Here is a 21,654-nt window from a genome sequence, read left to right on the forward strand (position 1 = left end):
AAGGAGGTTGCAGGGAGGTGGGGGTTGGTCTCTTCTCCCTTGTATCAGGTGATAAGAAGAGAGGAAGTGGCCTGAGATTGTGCCAGGGGAGGCTTAGGTTGGAGAGGAGGAAAAGTTTTAGTGCAAGAGTGGTCAGGGACTGGCACAGGCTGCCCAGGGGGGTGGTGGAGTCCCCATCCCTGCAGGGGTTCAAGAAGCCTGTGGCCATGGTGGGCTTAGGTTGCTGGTTGGACTGGATGACCTTGGAGGCCTTTTCCAACCCAAACACCTCTGTGATTCTATTTACAACTGCAGCAAACAACAATCCAGCTCCTTGTGAGCACTGAGAGGGATGAATGGATAGCTGGACAGACAGAAAAATGAAGTCATTAGGACTCAGAGAGCAGGGGAAGAGTCTTTCAGGAGCCCACAGGGAATGGATTAGAAATGGCTTTAATGGCCTAATCCACTTTGCTTGCAAGAGGCCTCCCATAAACAAGGCTGGGGTGCATGTTAAATAAAAGCCCCATGAAATGTTAATGAAAAGCAACATGCAGTCACAGAAACTAATCTGCCAAATGGCATCATCCCACAAGTAGCAAATTTCACAAAGCAGGAGGCAGAGTGAAAGAGGAGTCGGGAAACGACCTCCCGAGGCTGCTCTCCGCTCTGCCGCCGCTGACCTCCTGCCCTGAGCCCTGAGCCCCTTTGGGATCACAGAGCTGGCAGGGCTGGAAGGGAGCTCAAGGCTCAGCCAGTCCCAACCCCCTGCCACGGGCAGGGACACCTCACACCACAGCAGGTTGCTCACAGCCACCTCCAGCCTGGCTGCAAACACTTCCAGGCAGGAGGCTTCCACCACCTCCCTGGGCAGCCTGTGCCAGGCTCTCACCACCCTCATGGGAAAGAGCTTCTTCCTCACAGCCAATCTCAATCTCCCCACTTCTAGTTTTGCTCCATCCCCCCCAGTCCTATCCCTCCCTGACAGCCTCAAAAGTCCCTCCCCAGTTTCCTTGTAGCCCCCCTTCAGATCCTGGAGGGCCACAATTAGATCTCCTCAGCCTGTACAACCCCAACTCCCTCAGCCTGTCCTCACAGCAGAGCAGCTCCAGCCCTCTGCTCCTCCTCCTGGCCCTTCTCTGGACACCTTCCAGCCCCTCCAGATCCTTCCTGTAATAGAGGCTCCAGAACTGGATGCAGTGCTCCAAGTGGGGTCTCAGCAGAGCAGAGAATCCCCTCCCTGACCCTGCTGGCCACACTTCTCTTGCTGCTTCTCTTTGTGCTTCTCCAGGACCCTTTGGCCCGAGTTGTTATTTTCTATATGGCCTTTAAGTCGGTGAGCAGCAGCTCAACAGGCTCCTGTTTATCAATTCAGCCAACTCCACCACCCCAGAAACCAGACAAATAGTGTAACTGGCCCCCCCAGGGGGGCAGGATAATTGCAGTAAATCCCTTGAGTGCCACTCCTGGAGAACTCTCAATGGGGGAAAGACGACAACAAAGAATGAAACACAGAGAAAAGCAAATGAGCTGCAATGAGCTGGAGTGAGAGGCAAAGGGAAAACAATACACTGCTGCAGAGGAAGCACAGCACACAGGCATCTGCTCTGCCTTCCTGATCAATCTGAGCCTGGCTGATGCTGCCAATGATCTGCATCCATCCAGACCCCTGCAGGGACTGCCTAACACCTGCAGAACCAGCCTGCTGCCTGCCACTTGATCAAGGAGAAAGAACCAACCCCAGACAGATGCAGGGAATGCTTTGGGTTGGAAGGGACCTTCAAGAGCATCCAGTTCCAACCCCACTGCCACCACCAGGGACACCTCCCACCAGCCCAGGCTGCTCAAGGCCTCATCCAACCTGGCCTTGAACACCTGCAGGGAAGGAGCATCCACAATGGGCACTTGCAGCCCAGAAGGCCAATGGCAGCCGGGGCTGCATCCAAAGCAGCATGGCCAGCAGGTAGAGAGTGGAGACTCTGCCCCTCTGCTCTGCTGAGGCCACAGCTGGCTGAGGCACCTGGTGCCATGGTTTAGTTGATCAGATGGTGTTGGGGGATAGGTTGGACTTGATCTCAAAGGTCTCTTCCAGCCTGCTTAATTCTATTGCATTCCCTTCCCTTCCATTCTTTGTTGCTTGCTTTATCATCAGTAAGGGCTGAGATCATGCATGAAAAATAGCTTACCAAAACATACCTCAGTTTAAGAAAGATGTTGAGATGCTGGAAGGTGTCCAGAGAAGGGCAAGGAGGCTGGGGAGGGGTCTGGAGCACAGCCCTGTGAGGAGAGGCTGAGGGAGCTGGGGTTGCTTAGCCTGGAGAAGAGGAGGCTCAGGGGAGACCTTCTTGCTCTCTGCAACTCCCTGCAGGGAGGTTGTAGCCAGGTGGGGGTTGGGCTCTTCTCTCAAGCAACCAGCACCAGAACAAGAGGACACAGTCTCAAGCTGTGCCAGGGGAGGTTTAGGTTGGATGTTAGGAAGTTCTTCCCAGCAAGAGAGATTGGCCCTGGGGATGTGCTGCCCAGGGAGGTGGTAGAGTCCCCATCCCTGGAGGTGTTCAAGAGGGGACTGGATGTGGCACTTGGGGCCATGGTTTAGCTGTCAGGAGGTGTTGGGTGAGAGGTTGGACTTGATGAGCTCTGAGGTCTTTCCCACCCTCACTGATTCTATGATTCTATCATGCCAAGTGTGGCTGCAAGGGCTTGGGAGGAGCCCTGCTGCCCTCTGAGGCTGATGCTCTTTGGCCATGCCACACATCTAACTGTCCATGAGCCTGCAGAGGGGAAAGGCACCGAAGCATGGCTGGCTCTGTTTGATTTGTTCTGTCGGGGTAATCAATCAGGCCTGATGACGGAGGTGGGAGGCAGGGGGAGGGGGGAAGGGCAGATGAGGAGCACAAGCTCTGTTTTCCAGAACAGAAGGGGGAATGATAATTTATTATCTGCCATCCCTTGGAGAACAGATGGAAACCACCACCCTTGCAAATGTGCAGGGGAAAGGCTTTTGGAAGCAGGCTCTGCAGATCTCCCTTCCCCACCTATTTTTTTATCATGCTTTGAAAGAGTTTGAGGCCTTCCCTATCACAGGATGGGTTGGAAGGGATTCACCAACACCTGCAGCATCAGCTTGCTCTCTCTCTCTCAGTTTCTAAATGAGAAAACCAACCACACACAAAAAATCATGGAGTGGATTGGGTTGGGTTGGAAGGGACCTTAAAGCTCACCCAGCCCCAAGCCCCTGCCATGGGCAGGGACACCTCCCACTAGATTGGATTGCTCAAGGCCTTGGACACCTCCAAGGAGGATGCATCCACAGCCTCCCTGGGCCTCCTGTTCCAGGGTCACAGCCAAACTGCTCAGTGCTGTGCACAAATAGGTTGATCATAGAACCATAGAACTGTCAGGGCTGGAAGGGAGCTCAAGGCTCAGCCAGTTCCAACCCCCTGCCATGGGCAGGGACACCTCACACCACAGCAGGTTGCTCACAGCCACCTCCAGCCTGGCTGCAAACACCTCCAGGGATGAGGCTTCCACCACCTCCCTGGGCAGCCTGTGCCAGGCTCTCACCACCCTCATGGGGAACAACTTCTTCATGGAATCACAGAATCAGTAAGGTTGGAAAAGGCCTCAGAGATCACCAAGTCCAACCTGTGACCTTCCTCACCTCCAATCTCAATCTCCCCACTTCCAGTTTTGCTCCATCCCCCCCCAGTCCTATCCCTCCCTGACACCCTCACAAGTCCCTCCCCAGCTTTTTTGCAGGCCACCCTCACTGGGCAGAATTTCTTCCCTCTCTCCAGCTTCTCTGAAGCTCCTCAAGCCTCACTCCCCTATGCAGCCTCAACCTCACCCCCCGTGCCCCTGCCCATCGCCCGGCCGCAGGAGCCTCGCTGGCAGGCATCTTTGCTTCCAAATGTGCAGAGCTGATGCAAAATGAGCACCACAGCCCTGCTCAGTGGCAGATGCCCCTTTTGGAGAGCTGACATCCCTGGTGCAGGCAGAGCTCTCCTCTGCAGCCAGGGAACAGCAGAACGGAAGTCAGCAGCTGCCAAGCAGCACAAGTTGTGCAGCGATCCCCTCCAGCTCCCTGCCCACAGAGCACCCCCGGGGGGGGAAAAACAGTTACAGCCAAGGCTCAGCTTGGCAGCAGTTGCTTGAGGTTGTTTTAATGTATTTAAGAAAAAAAGACATCCATTTAAAGTTTCCTTGTGCCCAAGCTGAGCACAGAGGAGCTCTTCCCTTTGATGTGAGCAGCTCCAGCAGGTGGATTCTCCACAGGGCTTCGGCAGCGCTGGGATCTTCCCAGCAGAGTCACAGAAGCAACCAGGTTGGAAAAGGCCTCAGAGCTCAGCAAGTCCAACCTCTCACCCAGCACCTCCTGAGTAACTAAACTATGGCTCCAAGTGCCACATCCAATCCCCTCTTGAACACCTCCAGGGATGGGGACTCCACCACCTCCCTGGGCAGCACATCCCCAGGGCCAATCTCTCTGTATGGGAAGAACTTTCTCCTCACCTCCAACCTAAACCTCGCCTGGCACAGCTTGAGACTGTGTCCTCTTGTTCTGGTGCTGGCTGCCTGGGAGAAGAGACCAACCCCCAGCTGGCTACAACCTCCCTTCAGGGAGTTGGAGAGAGCAATGAGGTCTCCCCTGAGCCTCCTCTTCTCCAGGCTAAGCAACCCCAGCTCCCTCAGCCTCTCCTCACAGGGCTGTGCTCCAGACCCCTCCCCAGCTCTGTGGCCCTTCTCTGGACAGTTTCCAGCATCTCAACATCTTTCCTAACCTGAGAGGCCCAGAACTGGACACAGGACTCGTTCACAGAATCACAGAAGAGTTGGAATGGACCTCAAGGCTCATCCAGTCCCAACCCTCTGCCACAGGCAGGGACACCTCACACTGCAGCAGGTTGCTCACAGCCACATCCAGCCTGGCATTAAGAACCTCCAGGGCTGAGGCTTCCACCACCTCCCTGGGCAGCACATTCCCATGGCCAATCTCTCTTCCTGGGAAGAATTTCTTCCTCACATCCAGGCTGAGCCTCCCCTGGCACAGTCTCTCCTGTGAACATGAGCAGTTGTGAACCCACTGCAGGCCTTCCTCCAGCACCACTCTGCTGAAGCAGCTCATTTGCTCCTCTGCTGCCAGAGCTGCCATCAGCACAGCACCTGCAGCTTTGGCCAACTCCTCTGCCCCAGCTCAAGCCTACCAGCTGCCAAGGCAACTTTCTTCCCCAGCAAGCCCACAAAATGCTCAGCTGGGAACTGAGTCAAAGCCTACTCCAAATGTCCTTCCCAGAGTAACATTTGCCCTGATGGAAGGGCACAGCTCAGCCCTGCTCTGGTGAGGCTGGCAGCCCTGGGCAGTGCACGTGGAGCTGGGCTCAGCCTGACACAGAGGAGCTTTGCTGGGAACTCTGTGTATCAGCTTCACCATTCCCACCCTTAGGCTGCTCATCTCAGGTCCAATGCCACTCTGCCACACTGCAATCACTTTGATGCCAGCCCAAGCTAACAAAGTACTTGGACAATCAGGCTGCCAGAGAAGAAAAGCTCTCTTTCCTTTCCTTACCTCCTCTGAATGCTGAGGTGTTTTGATACAGCCCTCTGCAAAACCCAGCAGACCAAACCCTGCCTGCACCAGCACACCAGCTGAGCTTCTTGCCTTCAGCAGCAGCAGCAGGGATGATTAAAAGCAGAGGCTGAAAGCCCCTAGGGAAGGATTTCTTCTGCTCCATCTTCCCATCTCTGATCCTTTTAAAGTCATCCTCATGGTTTGCCTCTCCCACCCAGAGTGTCAGCTCATTACCCTGCCTCCAGTCACCAAGGGTAACACAGGGAGGTGCACAAGAGAAGCAGCAGAGGAGCACTGATCCTCACCAGCTTGCTTGTGCTGCCTCTCTCCACCACTCTCAAACTGCCTCTGGGGTTTTTTTTATCCCCAGAGCAAGCAATTTTAGCCACAGAACAATAAATTGGTGCCACAGAACAATAAATTGGTGCCACCTAGTGGGGTTCCAGCTGCTCACCTGGCCCACAGCCTCCAAACCCTACCTGCCTGTGATCAATGACCCTTCACAAATGCCCTGATGGAATGGGGAAGCAGAAACAACTCCCCCTGCCCTCCCTGCAGCACAGGCAGCTGGTCAAACACATCCCTAACACACAGAATAAGCCAGGCTGGGAATGACCTTTGAGATCAACAGGTAGCATAGTATCAGTCAGGGTTGGAAGGGACCACAGGGATCATCTGGTTCCCACCCCCCTGCCTCGGGCAGGGACACCCCACGCTAGATCAGGCCTGGCCAGAGCCTCAGCACCATCTGATCAGCTAAACCATGGCACCAAGTGCCTCGTCCAGGCTCTTCTTAAACACAGAGAGAAGTCTTCCTCAACTTCTACAACCTGCAGGAGCAGCAAATGAAGGCCAGTGGCTGCCTCCAGCCTGAGGAGAAGCTCCTCTGCAGGGCTGCTGAGTGTGCAGCCAACAGCTCTGCACTCAGTGAGTGTGGGGGGAGTTAGCTACAATTCAGTATAAGGGGAGGGGAAAGAGAGATATTGTAACTGTGTGCTGATCTTCCTTTGCTCCAGCCCCTCTGCAAGGGCACAAAGAGCAGCTGTTAGCTGTGGGAAAGCAAAAGCACTGCCATTACTGCAGCCATCTGGGAGTGAATGCAAGCAACCTCTCCAGGAGCTTCCCTACATCTGCTCAGGTTTGGGATCAGTGCTGGGTGCCCAGGGCTACATCTAGGATCATAGGATCATAGTATCAGTCAGGGCTGGAAGGGACCACAAGGATCAGCCAGTCCCAACCCCCCTGCCATGGGCAGGGACACCCCACACTAGATCAGCCTGGCCACAGCCTCATCCAGCCTGGGCTTAAACACCTCCAGGGACAGGGCCCCAACCACCTCCCTGCACAACCCATTCCAGGGCTTCACCACTCTCATGGGGAAGAACTTCCTCCCCACCTCCAGCTTCATTCCATTCCCCCTAGTCCTATCACTGCCTGAGATCCTGAGCAGTCCCTCCCCAGCCCTCCTGTAGCCCCCTTCAGATCCTGGAAGGCCACAATGAGGTCACCTGGGAGCCTTCTCTTCTGCAGACTGAACAGCCCCAACTCCTTCAGTCTGTCCTCACAGCAGAGCAGCTCCAAGCCCTCTGCTCATCCTCCTGGCCCTGCTCTGGACACCTTCCAGCCCCTCCACATCCCTCTTGTCATAGGGGCTCCAGGGAACACTTCCCACTGCCCTTGTTAACACCTTCTGGAGAAGGCTTCTGCCCAGCTGAGGAGCTAATCCCACACCCTGGCCACCCCAGAGAGGATCTTTTCTTTCTGCAGGGGTTGTTTCCCAGGCTACCCCTTCAGCCAACCCAGGGCAGGGATGTCCCAGGATGCTGACAATGCAGCAAGAGCACCGAACCCCAACGCTGCCACTGAGCTCAGGTGTGGAAAGCCTCTTTAATTCACCCCCCCACACATCTGTAAAGGCAGGCAGGTTCAAATGCTTCAGGAACTGATGCAGAGTCAGGCAGGGATATTTATAGCCCTAATCCATTTGAAGTGCTGCATTCCCAGGGAGCCAGCAGCACCGCTTCCACTCACTGCCCCAGCTCCATTCCTCTGGTCCCACTGCCCATGGCAGGCTTCCAGGAGAGGAGATAAAAACCCATTCACCTGATGAGAGAAACACCTTCCTCTTCTCTTTGTGTCAGTGCTTGCAGGGGCCTGCTGAATGCATCCCAGTAAATAATGAATCACAGCTGCAGCAATGCATCAACAAGGCAGGGCCCCAGCACACTAAGGCAGGGAGGGGGGCATTGGGCAGTTTTAAGCCACAGCTCTTCTTTGCATGGACCCATTTAGAGGCACACAAAGGCTTCTGAAGGTGGCACTCATCACCCCCAGACCTGACACTGACTGTGAGCCGGCTGCCCAGCCAGGGGAGCAAGGAAGGTGAAAGGGGAGAGTGACTTCTCACTCAGCCTGGAGGTTCAACAATCTACTTAGCAGGAGCCTAACTGCTTCAGAAAATGCCTGCTCCAGAAAACAGCCACACACAGCCACTTCAATGCCCTGAAAGGTCTCTTCTGGCAGGAAGGAATCCTTTAGAGCCAGGGTGGGGAAAGGCTTGGAGTGATAGGAGGAGATGGAATGGATTGAAGCTCGAGGCACCATGGGGACCTTGCTTTACAGGACAAGAGTTCAAGCACCATCAGGCTACAAGAGTTGAGGTTGTTCAGCCTGGAGAGGAGAAGGCTCTGGGGAGACCTCAGAGCAGCCTTCCAGTACCTGAAGGGACTACAAGAAAGCCAGGGAGTGAGTTTTTGCACTGGCTTGCAATGATGGGATGAGAGGGAAAGGATGGAAGCTGGAGAAGGGCAGATTGGGAAGAAATTCTGGACAGTGAGGGCTGGGGAGGCACTGAACAGGCTGCCCAGGGAGGCTGTGGATGTCCTCTCCCTGGAGGTGCTCAAGGCCAGGCTGGATGAGAGGCAGGTGTGCTCAGCTGAGTGGCCTTTTCCCTGCACTGCCTCCTTCTTGATGGAGCTCAGACCAACTGAGCTGACACTGTCATATGCTGCACCCTGGGATGTGTCCCCTGGCATAGGCAAGCAGCAGGCAGAGCTGCTCCCTGCAGGCTGAGCCCTCATGCTCAGCCCCAGAGCTGCTAGTCAAGACCTTCCTCGCTCAGCAAAGCACAGCCCAGAGCCTTGGGGAGCTCCTGGCTAAAAGGCTTCTGCCAAAGAGCTTCTGCAAGTGCTGCTGAGGGGATGAGCACAGCCTGGCTTGGAAGCAGGCTTCCTGGTTTGGAAGGATGGGGATCTAAATCCTGCTCAAACCATGAGGGTGGGGAGAGCCTGGCACAGGCTGCCCAGGGAGGTGGTGAAAGCCTCAGCCCTGGAGGTCTTTAAGGCCAGGCTGGATGTGGCTGTGAGCAACCTGCTGTGGTGTGAGGTGTCCCTGCCCACGGCAGGGGGTTGGAGCTGGATGAGCTTGCAGGTCCCTTCCCACACAGCCCATGCTGTGCAGTCAGGCAGGTATGAGCTCAGCTCGATGCTGCTGAGGTCTGCTGGTGGCAAGAAGGAAACAGAAGTGTGAAAAAGCCATGAAACATTGAGAGGCTTCAGGGTTCCACCCAGCAGCACCCTCTAAAAGAGCATCCAGCAGGGAAGAGAGCACTGTTTACACCAATCTTCTATACTTTCCTTAACCACCCACAGCAAATCATTAGTGGAAGCAGCAGGTCAAATGAGTCAGTGTGAGCAGTGAGGCAGGGCCTGTGTGGAGTGGGGGGAGAAGAAAGCTTCCTCACAAGGCTACTCATTTCCTCTTCCAATTAAATCCTTCATGTGTTCAGCAGGTGTTAAAAAAAAAAAGGTTACCACAACTCATTTCAGCTCCCAGCAACACAGAGCTAGGAGCAGCCCTCTGGTACCTGGAGGGGACCTGCAAGAATGCCTGGAAAGGGGTTTTTGGTAAGGGTTTGGAGGGATGGGACAGGATAGATCAGACCAGGTTGGAAAAGACCTTTGAGATCAGCAAGTCCAACCTCTCCCCCAGCACCATCTGATCAACTAAACCATGGCACCAAGCTCCCCATCCAGCCTCTTCCTAAACCCCTCCAGGGATGGGGACTCCACCACCTCCCTGGGCAGCACATCCCCAGGGCCAATCTCTCTTTCCATGAAGAACTTCTTCCTAACATCCAGCCTGAACCTCCCCTGGCACAGCTTGAGGCTGTGTCCTCTTGTTCTGGTGCTGGGTGCCTGCCTGGGAGAAGAGCCCAACCCCCAGCTGGCTCCAACCTCCCTTCAGGGAGCTATAGAGAACAAGAAGGTCTCCCCTGAGCCGCCTCCTCTCCAGGCTAAGCAACCCCAGCTCCCTCAGCCTCTCCTCACAGGGCTGTGCTCCAGACCCCTCCCCAGCTTTGTTGCCCTTCTCTGGACACCTTCCAGCATCTCAACATCCTTCCTAAACTGAGGAGCCCAGAACTGGACACAGGACTCAAGGTGTGGCCTAGAATAGATAGGCTGAGAGGGGATGGACTGAAGCTGGAGGAGGGCAGACAGGTAACAGGTTGGACTCTATGATCTTTGAGGTCTCTTCCAACCTTGGTGATGGTTCTGTGCCCCTGCATCCCATAGATGCCATCACACAGCCATCAGTCACTCCCCTCTCAAGCCTGCCCCCCAGCCTCCAGGCCCTTTACCAGGCAGGGCTGCTCCAACATGAAACAGCAGCGACCCAAGGGGGCTGCTCCTCCACAAAACACTGTGCTAATTCTCCTGCACTCAGGCCCAGCCACTTGAAAGGAGTGAAAGGAAAACCCACACCACCCTTCTGGAGAACAACAATTCCAATCCACACACCACCCCCCACAGCCCTCCCCTCTTTCCCCTCCCCACCATGGGATCCTCAGTGCGAGCACAATGCAAATCAGGCAAACTTCCTTGGAGAGGCTGATTAATATGCGCAGGCAGCTTGCTTCTGGCAGGGGGGTTTTGGGGTGGGTTTTTTCCCCAGTGGGATGTGAAGAACCACCACCAAGCCACCTCCAAACCCTGAGCTTTCTTCAGCCATTCCCCCCCATCCCACCCCAGTGTTTGTTTTAAAGCAGCAGGTTATGCAACACCACCACCCATGGAGGAGCAGCCTGCCAGTGTTGTGCAAACAGCACCCAACTGACTGCTCAGCTGGTTGGGCCCCATGGAAAGGCAGCCCTGCAACAGCCTGGGTGACATAAAACACAACCTAAGGGCAGGATGTAGGTGTCTGAGCCTTTGGTGGATCTCAAGCTGCAGGTTGAAACACGAAGGGGCTGCATTCAAACCTCCACTATCAATCACTGAGGTGTTCTGCCTGGGTAAAGACCTCCAAGATCATTTCATGTCCAAAGCAGCACTGTGCTTCCCTTCTGGTCTCCCCATGTTGAGGTTTCACAGCATCCCAGGGCATGAGAGGCTGGAAGGGACCTCCAGAGATGACAGAATCACCAAGGTTGGAAAAGCCCTCAGAGATCATCAAGTCCAACCTCTCACCCAACACCTCCTGGCTAACTAAACCATGGCTCCAAGTGCCACATCCAGTCCCCTCTTGAACACCTCCAGGGATGGGGACTCCACCACCTCCCTGGGCAGCACATTCCAACAGCCAACAACTCTCTCAGTGGAGAACTTTCTCCTCACCTCCAACCTAAACCTCCCCTGCACAGCTTGAGACTGTGTCCTCTTGTTCTGGTGCTGCTTGCCTGCCTGGGAGAAGAGACCAACCCCCACCTGGCTACAACCTCCCTGCAGGGAGTTGCAGAGAGAAGGTCTCCCCTGAGCCTCCTCTTCTCCAGGCTAAGCAACCCCAGCTCCCTCAGCCTCTCCTCACAGGGCTGTGCTCCAGACCCCTCCCCAGCTTTGTTGCCCTTCTCTGGACACCTTCCAGCATCTCAACATCTTTCCTAACCTGAGAAGCCCATAACTGGACACAGATCATGCAGCCCAACCCCCTGCCAGAGCAGGGTCACCCAGGGTAGTCTGCACAGGAATGCATCCAGGGAGGTTTGAAAGACTCCAGAGGAGGCTCCACAACCTCTCTGGGCAGCCTGCTCCAGGGCTCCTCACCATAAGGAAGTTTCTCCTCATGTTGAGGTGAAACCCTCTGTGCTCAAGCCTGTCCCAGCTCTTCCCTGGCTTATTGCTGTGCACCACCAAAAAGATCTTGGCCCCCTCCACCTGACACCCACCCCTTGGATATTGATAGACATTGATCAGATCTCTCTCAGCCTTCTCTTCTCCAGGCTAAACAGCTCCCAGGGCTCTCAATCTCTCTCTACAGGGGAGATGCTCAAGTCCCCTACTCATCCTCCTGGCTCTCCCTTGGACTCTCCAGCAGGTCTCTGTCTCTCTCCAACTGGGGAGCCCCAAACTGGACACAGTGCTCCAGGTGTGGTCCCAGCAGGGCAGAGCAGAGGGGGAGCAGAACCTGCCCAGCCCTGCTGGCCACACTTTTCTTGCTGCCCCCCCCAGGACCCCCCTTGGCTCTCTTGGCCCCCAGGGCACTTTGCTGCCCCATGCAGAACTTGCTGCCCCCCAGCACTCCCAAGCCTTTCTCCGTGGAGCTGCTCCCCAGCAGGGCAGCAAAGCAAACTGCAACAGTACAGACCAACCTCCATGCTAATTAACTCACTCCTGCACGGCTAGGCTGCATTCTCAGTATCATCTGAATGACTGTGTCCTAGAGATGCTTCTGGAGCAGGAGACACAAGGCATGAAGCACCTGGGGAAGGCCACTCAGGTTTGGATACAGAGATTTCCTGTTGCCTTTGTACACAATTGCTCCTTTTGATCATTCACCACCTGCCCAGCTGCTCTTTGCAGCTGTACCTGACCAGGACTCTCCCACCTTCATCCCACCCTGCTGAAGTTCCTACCTTATTTCATACTGGGGAGCCAGGACACAGCACAGTGTGGCCTCCACCAGAGCCAAGCAGGTGGATTTCAAGGCAATTAACCCGCCTGGCGTGGTAGGTTAATCAATAATCAACTGTGGAAAGGAGCTATCCAGACTGACAAGCTCCCAGCTGCTGGAGCAGGCTGCAAAGCTTGTTACTGAAGGGAAAGGAAAATATTTTCCCCCTGTGACAAAATATTTTCATCCAGGACAAAATGTTTTTCCCCTTGTGACAAAACAATTCCCCCCCAGGACAAAACAATTCCCCGCAGGCCACTGTGAAAGTGACAACTCTGCAACACTAAGGCAGGAGTTGATTTCCCTGCACTCCCTCCTGCCTAAGAGGATTTGTTTTGACTCGGACTCCACCGCAGGGTCTCCTCCACTCTAAGCAATTAACCCTTCTGCTTCACCAGGCTGCCCCCAGGTCTCTCCCAACACAACCCTGCAGAGCCTTGCCTCTGCCTCCTCATGAGGCCCAGGATGCCGACAGCTAAGGGCTCAGCTACCACAGCTCTGCCCCAAGCCTGAGCTTCATTTTCTGGCAGCAGATTCACAGTTCCAGGCCTTGCTCCCTGCCAGCACAAAGAGCTGCAGGATCAGCTTCTGCCTTTCCCTGGTTTTGTGTCCTCCTCTGACCTGGTTTTAAGCCAACTTAAGCCTAGTTCACTACTGACTTCTGCAGACAGTCAGAGCCTCACAGACCTGACCTTACCTTGGTTATCTGGGGAGGGAGGAAACAGAACCTGTGCTGTGGGAAGAATGCCCAATGGTAGACTTGAGCTGCAAACATCTCCTCCTTATTGCTTCTTGCACCTGAGATCTAATGTTGAACACAGCACAGAGTCAAGAGAGCTCCAGGCACAAGCAACTTGATTTCATCACCCTTACCACAGCAGCCTGGCTTCTGCTGGGAATACCCAGGTCTAAATCACTGCCTGATAGCTGTGCTAATTACTCCCTTAAGTGTGATGGCTTCAGAATGTGCATCACTCATTTCTGGGTTCTGTATAACCTGTTCAGAGCAGCCCTGGGTGCACACAGCCCACAGCTGTGCTTCTGCAGAGAAAGCAGCCAAGAGCTCCAAGCAATTGGCAGCTCTTTAGCAGGAGAAACCACGGTTAGCTACTCCCCAAAATTAGCTTCTCCAGCAGCAGCTGCCTGAAGATCTGAAGTCATCAGGACTAAGAAAGCTGGGGAGGGACTTTTGAGGCTGTCAGGGAGTGACAGGGCTGAGGGGGGATGGAGCAAAACTAGAAATGGGGAGATTGAGATTGGATGTCGGGAAGAAGTTCTTCCCCAGGAGGGTGGTGAGAGCCTGGCACAGGTTGCCCAGGGAGGTGCTGGAAGCCTCAGCCCTGGAGGTGTTTGCAGCCAGGCTGGAGGTGGCTGTGAGCAACCTGCTGTGGTGTGAGGTGTCCCTGCCCATGGCAGGGGGTTGGGACTGGCTGAGCCTTGAGGTCCCTTCCAACCCTGCCCATTCTATGATTCTAAGTCTGCTCAAGCTCTACACTTACCCAGACAGGAGTCTTGCTGAAGCACCTTTAATGTCTATGCCACTTGTGATATACCAGAAGCAACCTCAGCTGCCAAAGCCTGTAGGCAAGGTCCAAAAAAATGAGCTCTGCTCATTTGGTGGTGGAGTCACCAAGCCTGGCTGTGTGTAAAGGTGGTCTGGAGGTGGTGCTTGGGGGTATGGTTCAGGGGTGAACCTCCCAGAGTAGGGTTAAAGGCTGGACTTGGTGATCCTGAGGGTCTTCTCCAACCTGAATGATCCTGTGATTCTCAAATGCAGCAGCATCTACCCTGCACAACTGGATGTGTTTTGGCACAAGGTTTTCTCTCCTTCATCCTTGGAAGGTCTGGAAGCTGCAGGTATCATTCACTGGATGTGTGGCAGGGGGGGTTGGAAGTAGAGGATCTTGAAGGTCCCATGGAACTGGATGATCTTTGAGGTCCCTTCCAACCCAAACCTGCCACCTCATCATCCTCTGACAGTGCTGACAGTGGAAGCTACTGAACTTAAGTGTGATGGTGGGGAGGGGGAAAATCATTTTAAGCTGACGTTGATCCTTTAGCCATTCCACTCCTCTCAGGCACCTCTGCTGTAACCTCAAAAGCACAGCAAAAATCTCTCCTCCTGGTCCTGGGTGGCTCCTGCCTCAGCCCCACCGAAGGGCTGGGAAGCTGCCACTTGGCTCCCACGGCGACTTCAAAAGGCAGCGTCCCTTAATGAGCAGCTGCAGAAGGGGAAGCTGCCTTTCAACACCCTGAACTGAAAAGGGCAGAACGGCACCACCGCCAAACCTACCTCATTTACATCCCCTCTGCATCACCCCGGGCTTGAAATGCCTTTCCCTAAACAAAAGGAACCAGAGGCAGCGCAGAGCTGACCTTCCAATCGCTTTCTGTGATGTTTCCCCTCTAATGTCTCAAAGCTTATTTGCCTGGTGGCTCTTTTTTTTTATCCTCCCCCCCCCTCCTCCCTCTAGGGCTGGAGCTGAGCTGCGATGAAAACCGACCCAGGGAGACCTCTGCCAACATGCGCAAAGGAGCCGGGAAAGAGGAGAGGGCTTGGGAGCTGTAGTTCTGGGCACAGACACACCCTCGGGCATCCTCCCTGCTGGAGAAATGGGTCTGGAGCACAGCCCTGTGAGGAGAGGCTGAGGGAGCTGGGGTTGTTTAGCCTGGAGAAGGCTCAGGGATGACCTTCTTGCTCTCTCCAACTCCCTGAAGGGAGGTTGTAGCCAGCTGAGGGTTGGTCTCTTCTCCCAGGCAACCAGCACCAGAACAAGAGGACACAGTCTCAAGCTGTGCCCAGGGGAGGTTCAGCCTGGATGTTAGGAAGAAGTTCTTCCCAGAAAGAGTAGTTGGCCTTTGGAATGTGCTGCCCAGGGAGGTGGTGGAGTCCCCATCCCTGGAGGTGTTTAGGAAGAGCCTGGCTGAGGCACTTGGTGCCATGGTTGAGTTGCTCAGCTGGTGTTGGGTGAGAGGTTGGACTGGATGATCTCAAAGGTTGTTTCCAAGCTGGTTAATTCTTTTTTTAATCACAGTATCACCAAGGTTGGAAGAGACCTCAAAGATCATCAAGTCCTACTCCACTCTAAATTAGCTGTTGTAGGGCACAGCACTGGGGAGACAACACAGACACCACCTGAAGAATGCTCTGAGGGCCCCTACTTGGAATTCCTCTGGTGGCTCCTTGGGTCAAAGCTATGATGGAGACTTCCAAAGAGAACAGCTTCTCCCACCCTGCTCACCCAGGCATGTGGGGAAGCTCCCAGCACCTCACTACTTGCAAGATGAGAGTCAGGAGTACCACAGAATCATGAATGGCAAAGCCAGTCACGCTGAAGCAGGCCTTGCACACAAACCCCAGCGCTTCAAAAGCCACCTGAGAGCACCAAGCAGCCCCCTTAGAGCTGTGCATTCTCTACACAAACAGCCACCACCAGCTGGGCTCTACAAAGCCTAGAAGTGCAGGATGGCCTTTGAAACAAGGAAATAAATTGTGCTTTTGTCTCCTCCTAAAGCTATTTCGCTGTCCCTTGCAGACTGATGGTAGCAGATGCAGTATCCCCTCCTCCTCCTCTCCCCCCCCATCAATTGGTTCTGCTTTCCTGCCAGCCTCTCAAGGCAACCCCCATGGCATTACCCAACTCCCCCCCACCAAGGAAAATAAAGCAGCCAACCAAAGACAGACAGACCCCCATAAAAACCACCCCCAAACCACCCATACCGCGCAGCATCAACAAGAAACCAATCCCTTACACCCAAGAGCAGGCAAGCCTAACCCTTCAGAACATGCTTCTGGAGAGGAGCCAAGCAAAGCAAAGGCACTTGCAGCCTGGAGAGCAGCCCACCAGCTTTAACACTTCCAAACTGGGTGCTGGTGGAATTACCATCAAATAGCCCTCTCAAAATTAAAGGAAGTGTATGAAAAAGAAGGGGGGGGGGGAAAAACCCACACAGAGAAGCCAATAATCAACCAAGATAATAAGCCACAAGGGAGAGGGGGGGGCAAGAAAAAACCCCACCCCAACAATATCAATCAGGTCAGGACTTCCCAAGTTCATCCAGCAAGAGGCTCCAGTTCATCCTGACCACTGTTGTTCAAGAGCTGGGAGTTGTTGGTATGGAAATGGAGCTTGAGCCATCTGCTGTGGCTACAAATCAGCTTCCCAACGATGAGAGCACAGCAGATGAAATACAGAAATCACGGCTCTGAGGGGCCACAGCAACACACACAAAAGGTGGAATTAGGCTCAAAAAGAGGTAAAGCCAGGCTTTTGTCCTCAACCCACCAGGTAACTGTTGCTCAGGCAGCAGTTTCTGCAGGGCTTCTTCCCTAACAAGCGCCTATCCCTCGGCTCTTCTGACATTCAAACCGCCGCAGAGCTAAAGCTGGGGTTTCTTCATTAACCACCACCATAGCTGCTCCCCCTTTTTTCCCTGCCAGCTCCTCAACGTGCCAGCTTCCACAGCAACAGCCTCTCCCTCCCCTCCCCATCACAGACTGCAGTGAGGTCAGCCGGGAAAACAACAGCAAACAAAAAAATCCGGGCAAGCTTCGGGGAGAGCAAAGCCTCCTTCAGCGCGGAAAGCAGCGCTGATGTGCTGGCTGTGCTGCTCCGACCGCAACCAGCGCTGCTGCTGCTGCTGCTTTGTTCTAGCTATTTAATGTTTTACTGGGGGTTTGTGTTCTCCCCTTTCTGCTGATTTCACAGTCCCCTTCCAGCTGTGCAGCTCCCCAGGCGCTCTGCACCTTCATAATTATTATTATTGGATAAACATGGATTGGAGTCGGGGCAACAGATGACATGCAGATCATTTTCCTCTGCTGACTTCCATCTATTTCCCCTGGAAAAGGGGAGGAAGGGGGGAGGGAAACAGCTTTATTCTTCCCTCCCACAGCTGAGTGCGTGTCAGGGAGGGAGCAGCTATGGAATCAGAGAGAGCTTGGCATCTCACCGTGGTTCAGATAAGAACAGGGATGGTGATCTGAGGGTGTGGCTGTGCCAGATGCAGCGCTGGCTACGGTGAGCAACTGTGCTGGCTCTGTGTGTGTGTCCCCACATAGAGAGCAACATGTCTTTTAAAGATGATAACAAAGAGAAGCTCTACAGCAGTGCTTGTAGCAGGGGAGAGCTGTGGATCGTTAAGGAGAGGTGTTGTGCTGATGTTAAACAGGTGGCTCGATTTAGCAACAGACTTGAGCACACTGGTGGCAACGGTCGGCCATGACAGGAGCTGGAATTGAGCCACCAGATAGTAATGGTTACTGTGCTAGCAGACAGAGCTCCGGCAGGAGTAACTGCTCCGGGGGAGAAGGAATCGGCGCCGTAGGAGCGAGGATGAGAGGAGCTACGGCAGCTGTGGGCAGAGAAGGGTGAAAAGAAGCTGCTGCGCTGGGGGGGCTGCAACAGCAGCGATGGGAAGGAGCGGTACACTTGGGAAGGCTGCGAGGACATGAAACAGGTACAAGAGCTACCCTGAGCCAGCAGCGATCCGGAGAGGAGGGAGCTTGAAGCGAGCTAAACGCGGCAGCGACCGGCACACGGGTACGGAACGGGAAGCTGAAAGGGGACTGCGAGAAGGCAATGACAGCTCCGAGCTAACGGCAGCGGGGACAGTGTGGGCGCTCCGGGGCACGCCGCTTGCAAAGGAGGAGCAGCAGCGGTTTGATGACCCGTAGCAGAGGACCTGACAGACAGCGTCAAGAACGGGCGCAGAAGGCTCCGGGGAACCCTTCCCAGCGAGTGCGGGCGAGGACAGCGCAGAGCGTGGGGCTGGAGGCTCGCCGCGGGCTGCCAGCCCTGCCCGGTGCTGCCAGCCGAGAGGCGGTGCCGGCACAGGTGTGGCCGCGACTGCACCCAGCCAGGGTGGGCGGCGCGGCCCGGGAGGCACCGGCACCGTTACGGGCGTTGGCGACCCCGGCGGCTAACGGCCGCTGCCGCCCGGGGCCGCCCGCTCCCCATTGGCCGCTGTCGCCGCCTGCCGCTCCCTTAACGGCAGTCGGGGCGCAGCCCAGGCCCCCGCTCCGCCGAGCGGGAGCCCCTCCGCAGCCCTCCCGCAGCGCCGCGGCCATCCTCCCCTCCGCCCTGCTCTCACCCCCGCCTTTCACCGCAGCCGCGCCGCTCCCCTCCCCGCCTCGCCCGCAATCTCTGCCCCGCACATGCAGCGCTCGCAAGCAGGAGGGCGGATGGGCGGGGGCGGAGGCGGACACCGCTGCGTAGCGCAGCAGCATCTTCAACATTCACAATGAAATTGAGGCGACAAGGCGAAATCCGCCGCCTCCCCGCGCGGCGACACCATTAGCACCGCGCACGTAGCATCCTCCCCGCTCCGCTCACCTCCTCCTTCCCCATCTCCATTGTCTCGGGGCTCTCGGCACACCGAAAGCGCAGCCCGGGGGACCGCGGAGCTCCCGGCGGGGGTGAAGCCGATTGCTGCCGCCGCGGACAGCAGCGCCAGCGCGCAGCAGAAGCCGCTCCGCAAGCGCCCTTCTCACACGGGCGCCCCCCCGCCGCCCCTCCGCTTTCTGCTGTCAAACCCGCACGGCCCCGAGCCATCTTCCCCCTCCCGCGACAACGAACAATGTGCACCCAGCAGCTGCCCCCGGCACGCACACCGGGCGCGGTCAGCAGCGGGGGGTACCCCGCACCGGAGGCTGCCTCTCCCCCCGCACCCCCCCGGCAAGCCCAGCGGCAGGGCAGGGCAGCGGCGGCAGGGTCCGCCCGACCCCATTGTTCGCTACACCGGGTCCCGATCCTACCCCGCCCCAGCTCCGTGCCGCGCCCCGCCGCCGCCCCGGCCGTACCTGCGGCTCCAAGCAAAACCAGCGTCCAGGGCAGCACGGTGGCCAGCAGCATCGCAGCCGGCTGGGGGAGAGCCGCTCCTCAAATAGCCTTTTCCTGCGGTTCGGCAGAAGCGCAGCCTGCTCCTCGCAGATCTTCTTCTCTTCTCCTCTTTTCCTTCTTTTCTTTCTTCGTTTTTTATTGATTTTCTTTTTCCTTCTTCCCTTCTGTTAATTTTTTTTCCCTCCCGCGTCTCCCTTCTCCGCAGCTCCTTCCCGCTGCCGGCCGCGCTCCGGCTCCGTTACCGCGCGTAGTCCCCGCACCGCCTTCTGCCGGCTGCGCCCCGGCTGCGTCCCGGCGCCGCCGCTCTGACTGACAGGCGGCCTCAGCACCGCGGCCCGGATCCCTGCGCCGCCGCCGGCCCCGCGCGGCGGCCGGCTGGCACCGCCGTATTCTTCCACCCGCGCCCGCCTCAAATAGTACAGCGCAGTCCGCGCACGCAGCGGGGCTGGAGGCAGCTCCCGGCCGCCTACGAAACGCGGCGCGGATCGCGGAGCCGGCTCGGCGGCCCCCGCTGCTCAGCTCCCGCGGAGGAGCATCACCGGGGCAAAGCGGCGGCGGCGCCCTCGGGGCAGTTCGTAGCCAAACGTGCAATAAGGATCCGCTGGCTGCGGGAATCCCGGGCAGGGATTGCCTTGGAGGTCTGGCCAGCACCTGCGGGAAGGCAGGTGGGAAATAGGAGGGCAAGAGCACACCACCAATTCCCTGCTCTTCAGCTGAGATTTCGTTCCGGTTTTGCATGAGGGAGTCAGAGCTCGCTCAGAAATCACAGGGCACAAGCAGCTGCAGGCTCAGACCCAGGAGTTCTGGCAGGCACCATTTTGCCACTGCAAGTGAAGAGATGCTCCCTGGCTCTGAAGCAGGTTCTCCACCTCCTAATAGAATCCTTTGGGTCACAAGAGACCTCCAAGATTGAGTCCAAGCAGCAACTCAACACCACCACAGCCACTAAACCACATCCCCAAGCACCATGGCCACACATTTCTTCAGCACCTCCAGGGATGGGGACTCCACCACCTCCCTGGGCAGCTTGTTCCAATCCCTGACCACTCTCACAGCAGGGAAGTTTCCTAATCTCTAACCTAGCCCTCCCCGGCACAATTTCAGAGTCACAGATTGCATCTGGCTGGAAGGCAACCTCAAAAGTCATCTTGTCCAACCCCCCCTGCAGAGATACCTTGAACTTGATCAGGCTGCCCAGAGCCCCACCAAGTTAGATCTTGAGTGTCTCCAGGGATGGGGCTTCCACCACCTCTCTGACCAACCTGTGCCAGTGTCTCCCCAGCCTCCCTGTGCAGAGCTTCCTCCTGCTGTCCAACCTGACTCTGCCCTGCTCCAGTGTCAAACCATTGCTGCTTGTCCCATTGCTCCAAGACCTTCTGAACAGTCCCTCCCCAGCCTTCCTGTAGGTCTCCTTCAGATATTGGAACAAAGCAATAAGGTTTGCCTGGAGCCTTCTCCTCTCCAGCCTGTACTCAAGCCTAACTTTGGGATCTGTGCTTTGTAGGGGAGAGCTTTTAGGCCAAAATGTAGCAGTTTTGATTCAGGTGTAGCCTGTCTGTGTTTTCATTCCTGTTGGCATGAGAGAAAAGCGCTTCAGCTGAATTACACTTTTGTGTCAAAACATGCAAAAATAGTTTTGCTTAGCTGGCTAATTGTTGTTGCTGCTTCCAAAGTGAAGCTCAGACTACCTGGGGAAGCTGTGAACATAGGAGGACTTCTAATGACACACCAAGGGGATCAGCAGAAAGCTGCCAAGTGGAAACATTTAGGCTGAAAGGAGCAATGCTGGTGTCAAATTGTAGTCAAAGGGTGGTTCAACAACAATTTCATCCCCCCCTGCCCCTATTTCCATCCCCCCCTGCCCCTATTTTTCCTGGTAGTGGTCTAAAGGACCATTCCAGGCCAGAGATTTTGTGTGTGTTTGTTTTCATTCTTCTCTGCTGGAGAAACCCCTTCCCCCTTCCCAGTTTATGAAACTCCTCCTCTGGAAGGAACAACAAAATCACTTCTAGCAGGGTGATTGAAAACATGCCTCCAATGCTCTGCCTGCCCCATGGCCTCATGCTGCATTGATTATCTGCACAGAGCAGCCCTGCTCAGCCATGCCACATGCCATGTACTCAGCTCCCTCTTGCCTTCCCTCTTCACACCCATCCTCACTGTCCTGCAGACTTCCAATCATGGACTCCCTATTCCTGACATCCCCTCCAAGGTCTTCATAGGCTCATAGAACAGGTTGGGTTGGAAGGGACCTTCAAGATCATCCAATTCCAAACCCCTGCTATGGGCAGGGACACCTCCCAGGTTGCTCAAGGCCACATCCAACCTGGGAAGCACTTCACAGACTTCCTCTGAGCTGCTCCTTAAAGTTAAGCA

At 55.7% G+C, this 21,654-nt stretch overlaps 1 protein-coding gene across 9 annotated transcripts in view; it reads right to left on the reverse strand.

The window, feature by feature from the left end:
• Nucleotides 1-19,665, reverse strand: part of NCAM1 (neural cell adhesion molecule 1) — a 99,832-nt gene extending 80,167 nt beyond the window's left edge. For 4 of the 9 annotated variants that reach the window (XM_068170348.1, XM_068170347.1, XM_068170346.1 and 1 more), the window contains exon 1: nt 19,239-19,665. In XM_068170348.1, the coding sequence (XP_068026449.1) occupies nt 19,239-19,290 (52 nt within the window). In that variant the 5' untranslated portion in view covers nt 19,291-19,665. The remainder of the gene's footprint in view (nt 1-19,238) is intronic. The other 5 variants (XM_068170352.1, XM_068170349.1, XM_068170351.1 and 2 more) reach the window with 3 other exon arrangements.
• Nucleotides 19,666-21,654: the final 1,989 nt, after the last annotated feature.

The sequence above is a fragment of the Melanerpes formicivorus genome, unplaced genomic scaffold (assembly GCF_026170545.1).
Source record: "Melanerpes formicivorus ecotype bairdi unplaced genomic scaffold, bMelFor1.0.p_v2 SCAF_349, whole genome shotgun sequence".
Lineage (NCBI taxonomy): Eukaryota > Metazoa > Chordata > Aves > Piciformes > Picidae > Melanerpes > Melanerpes formicivorus.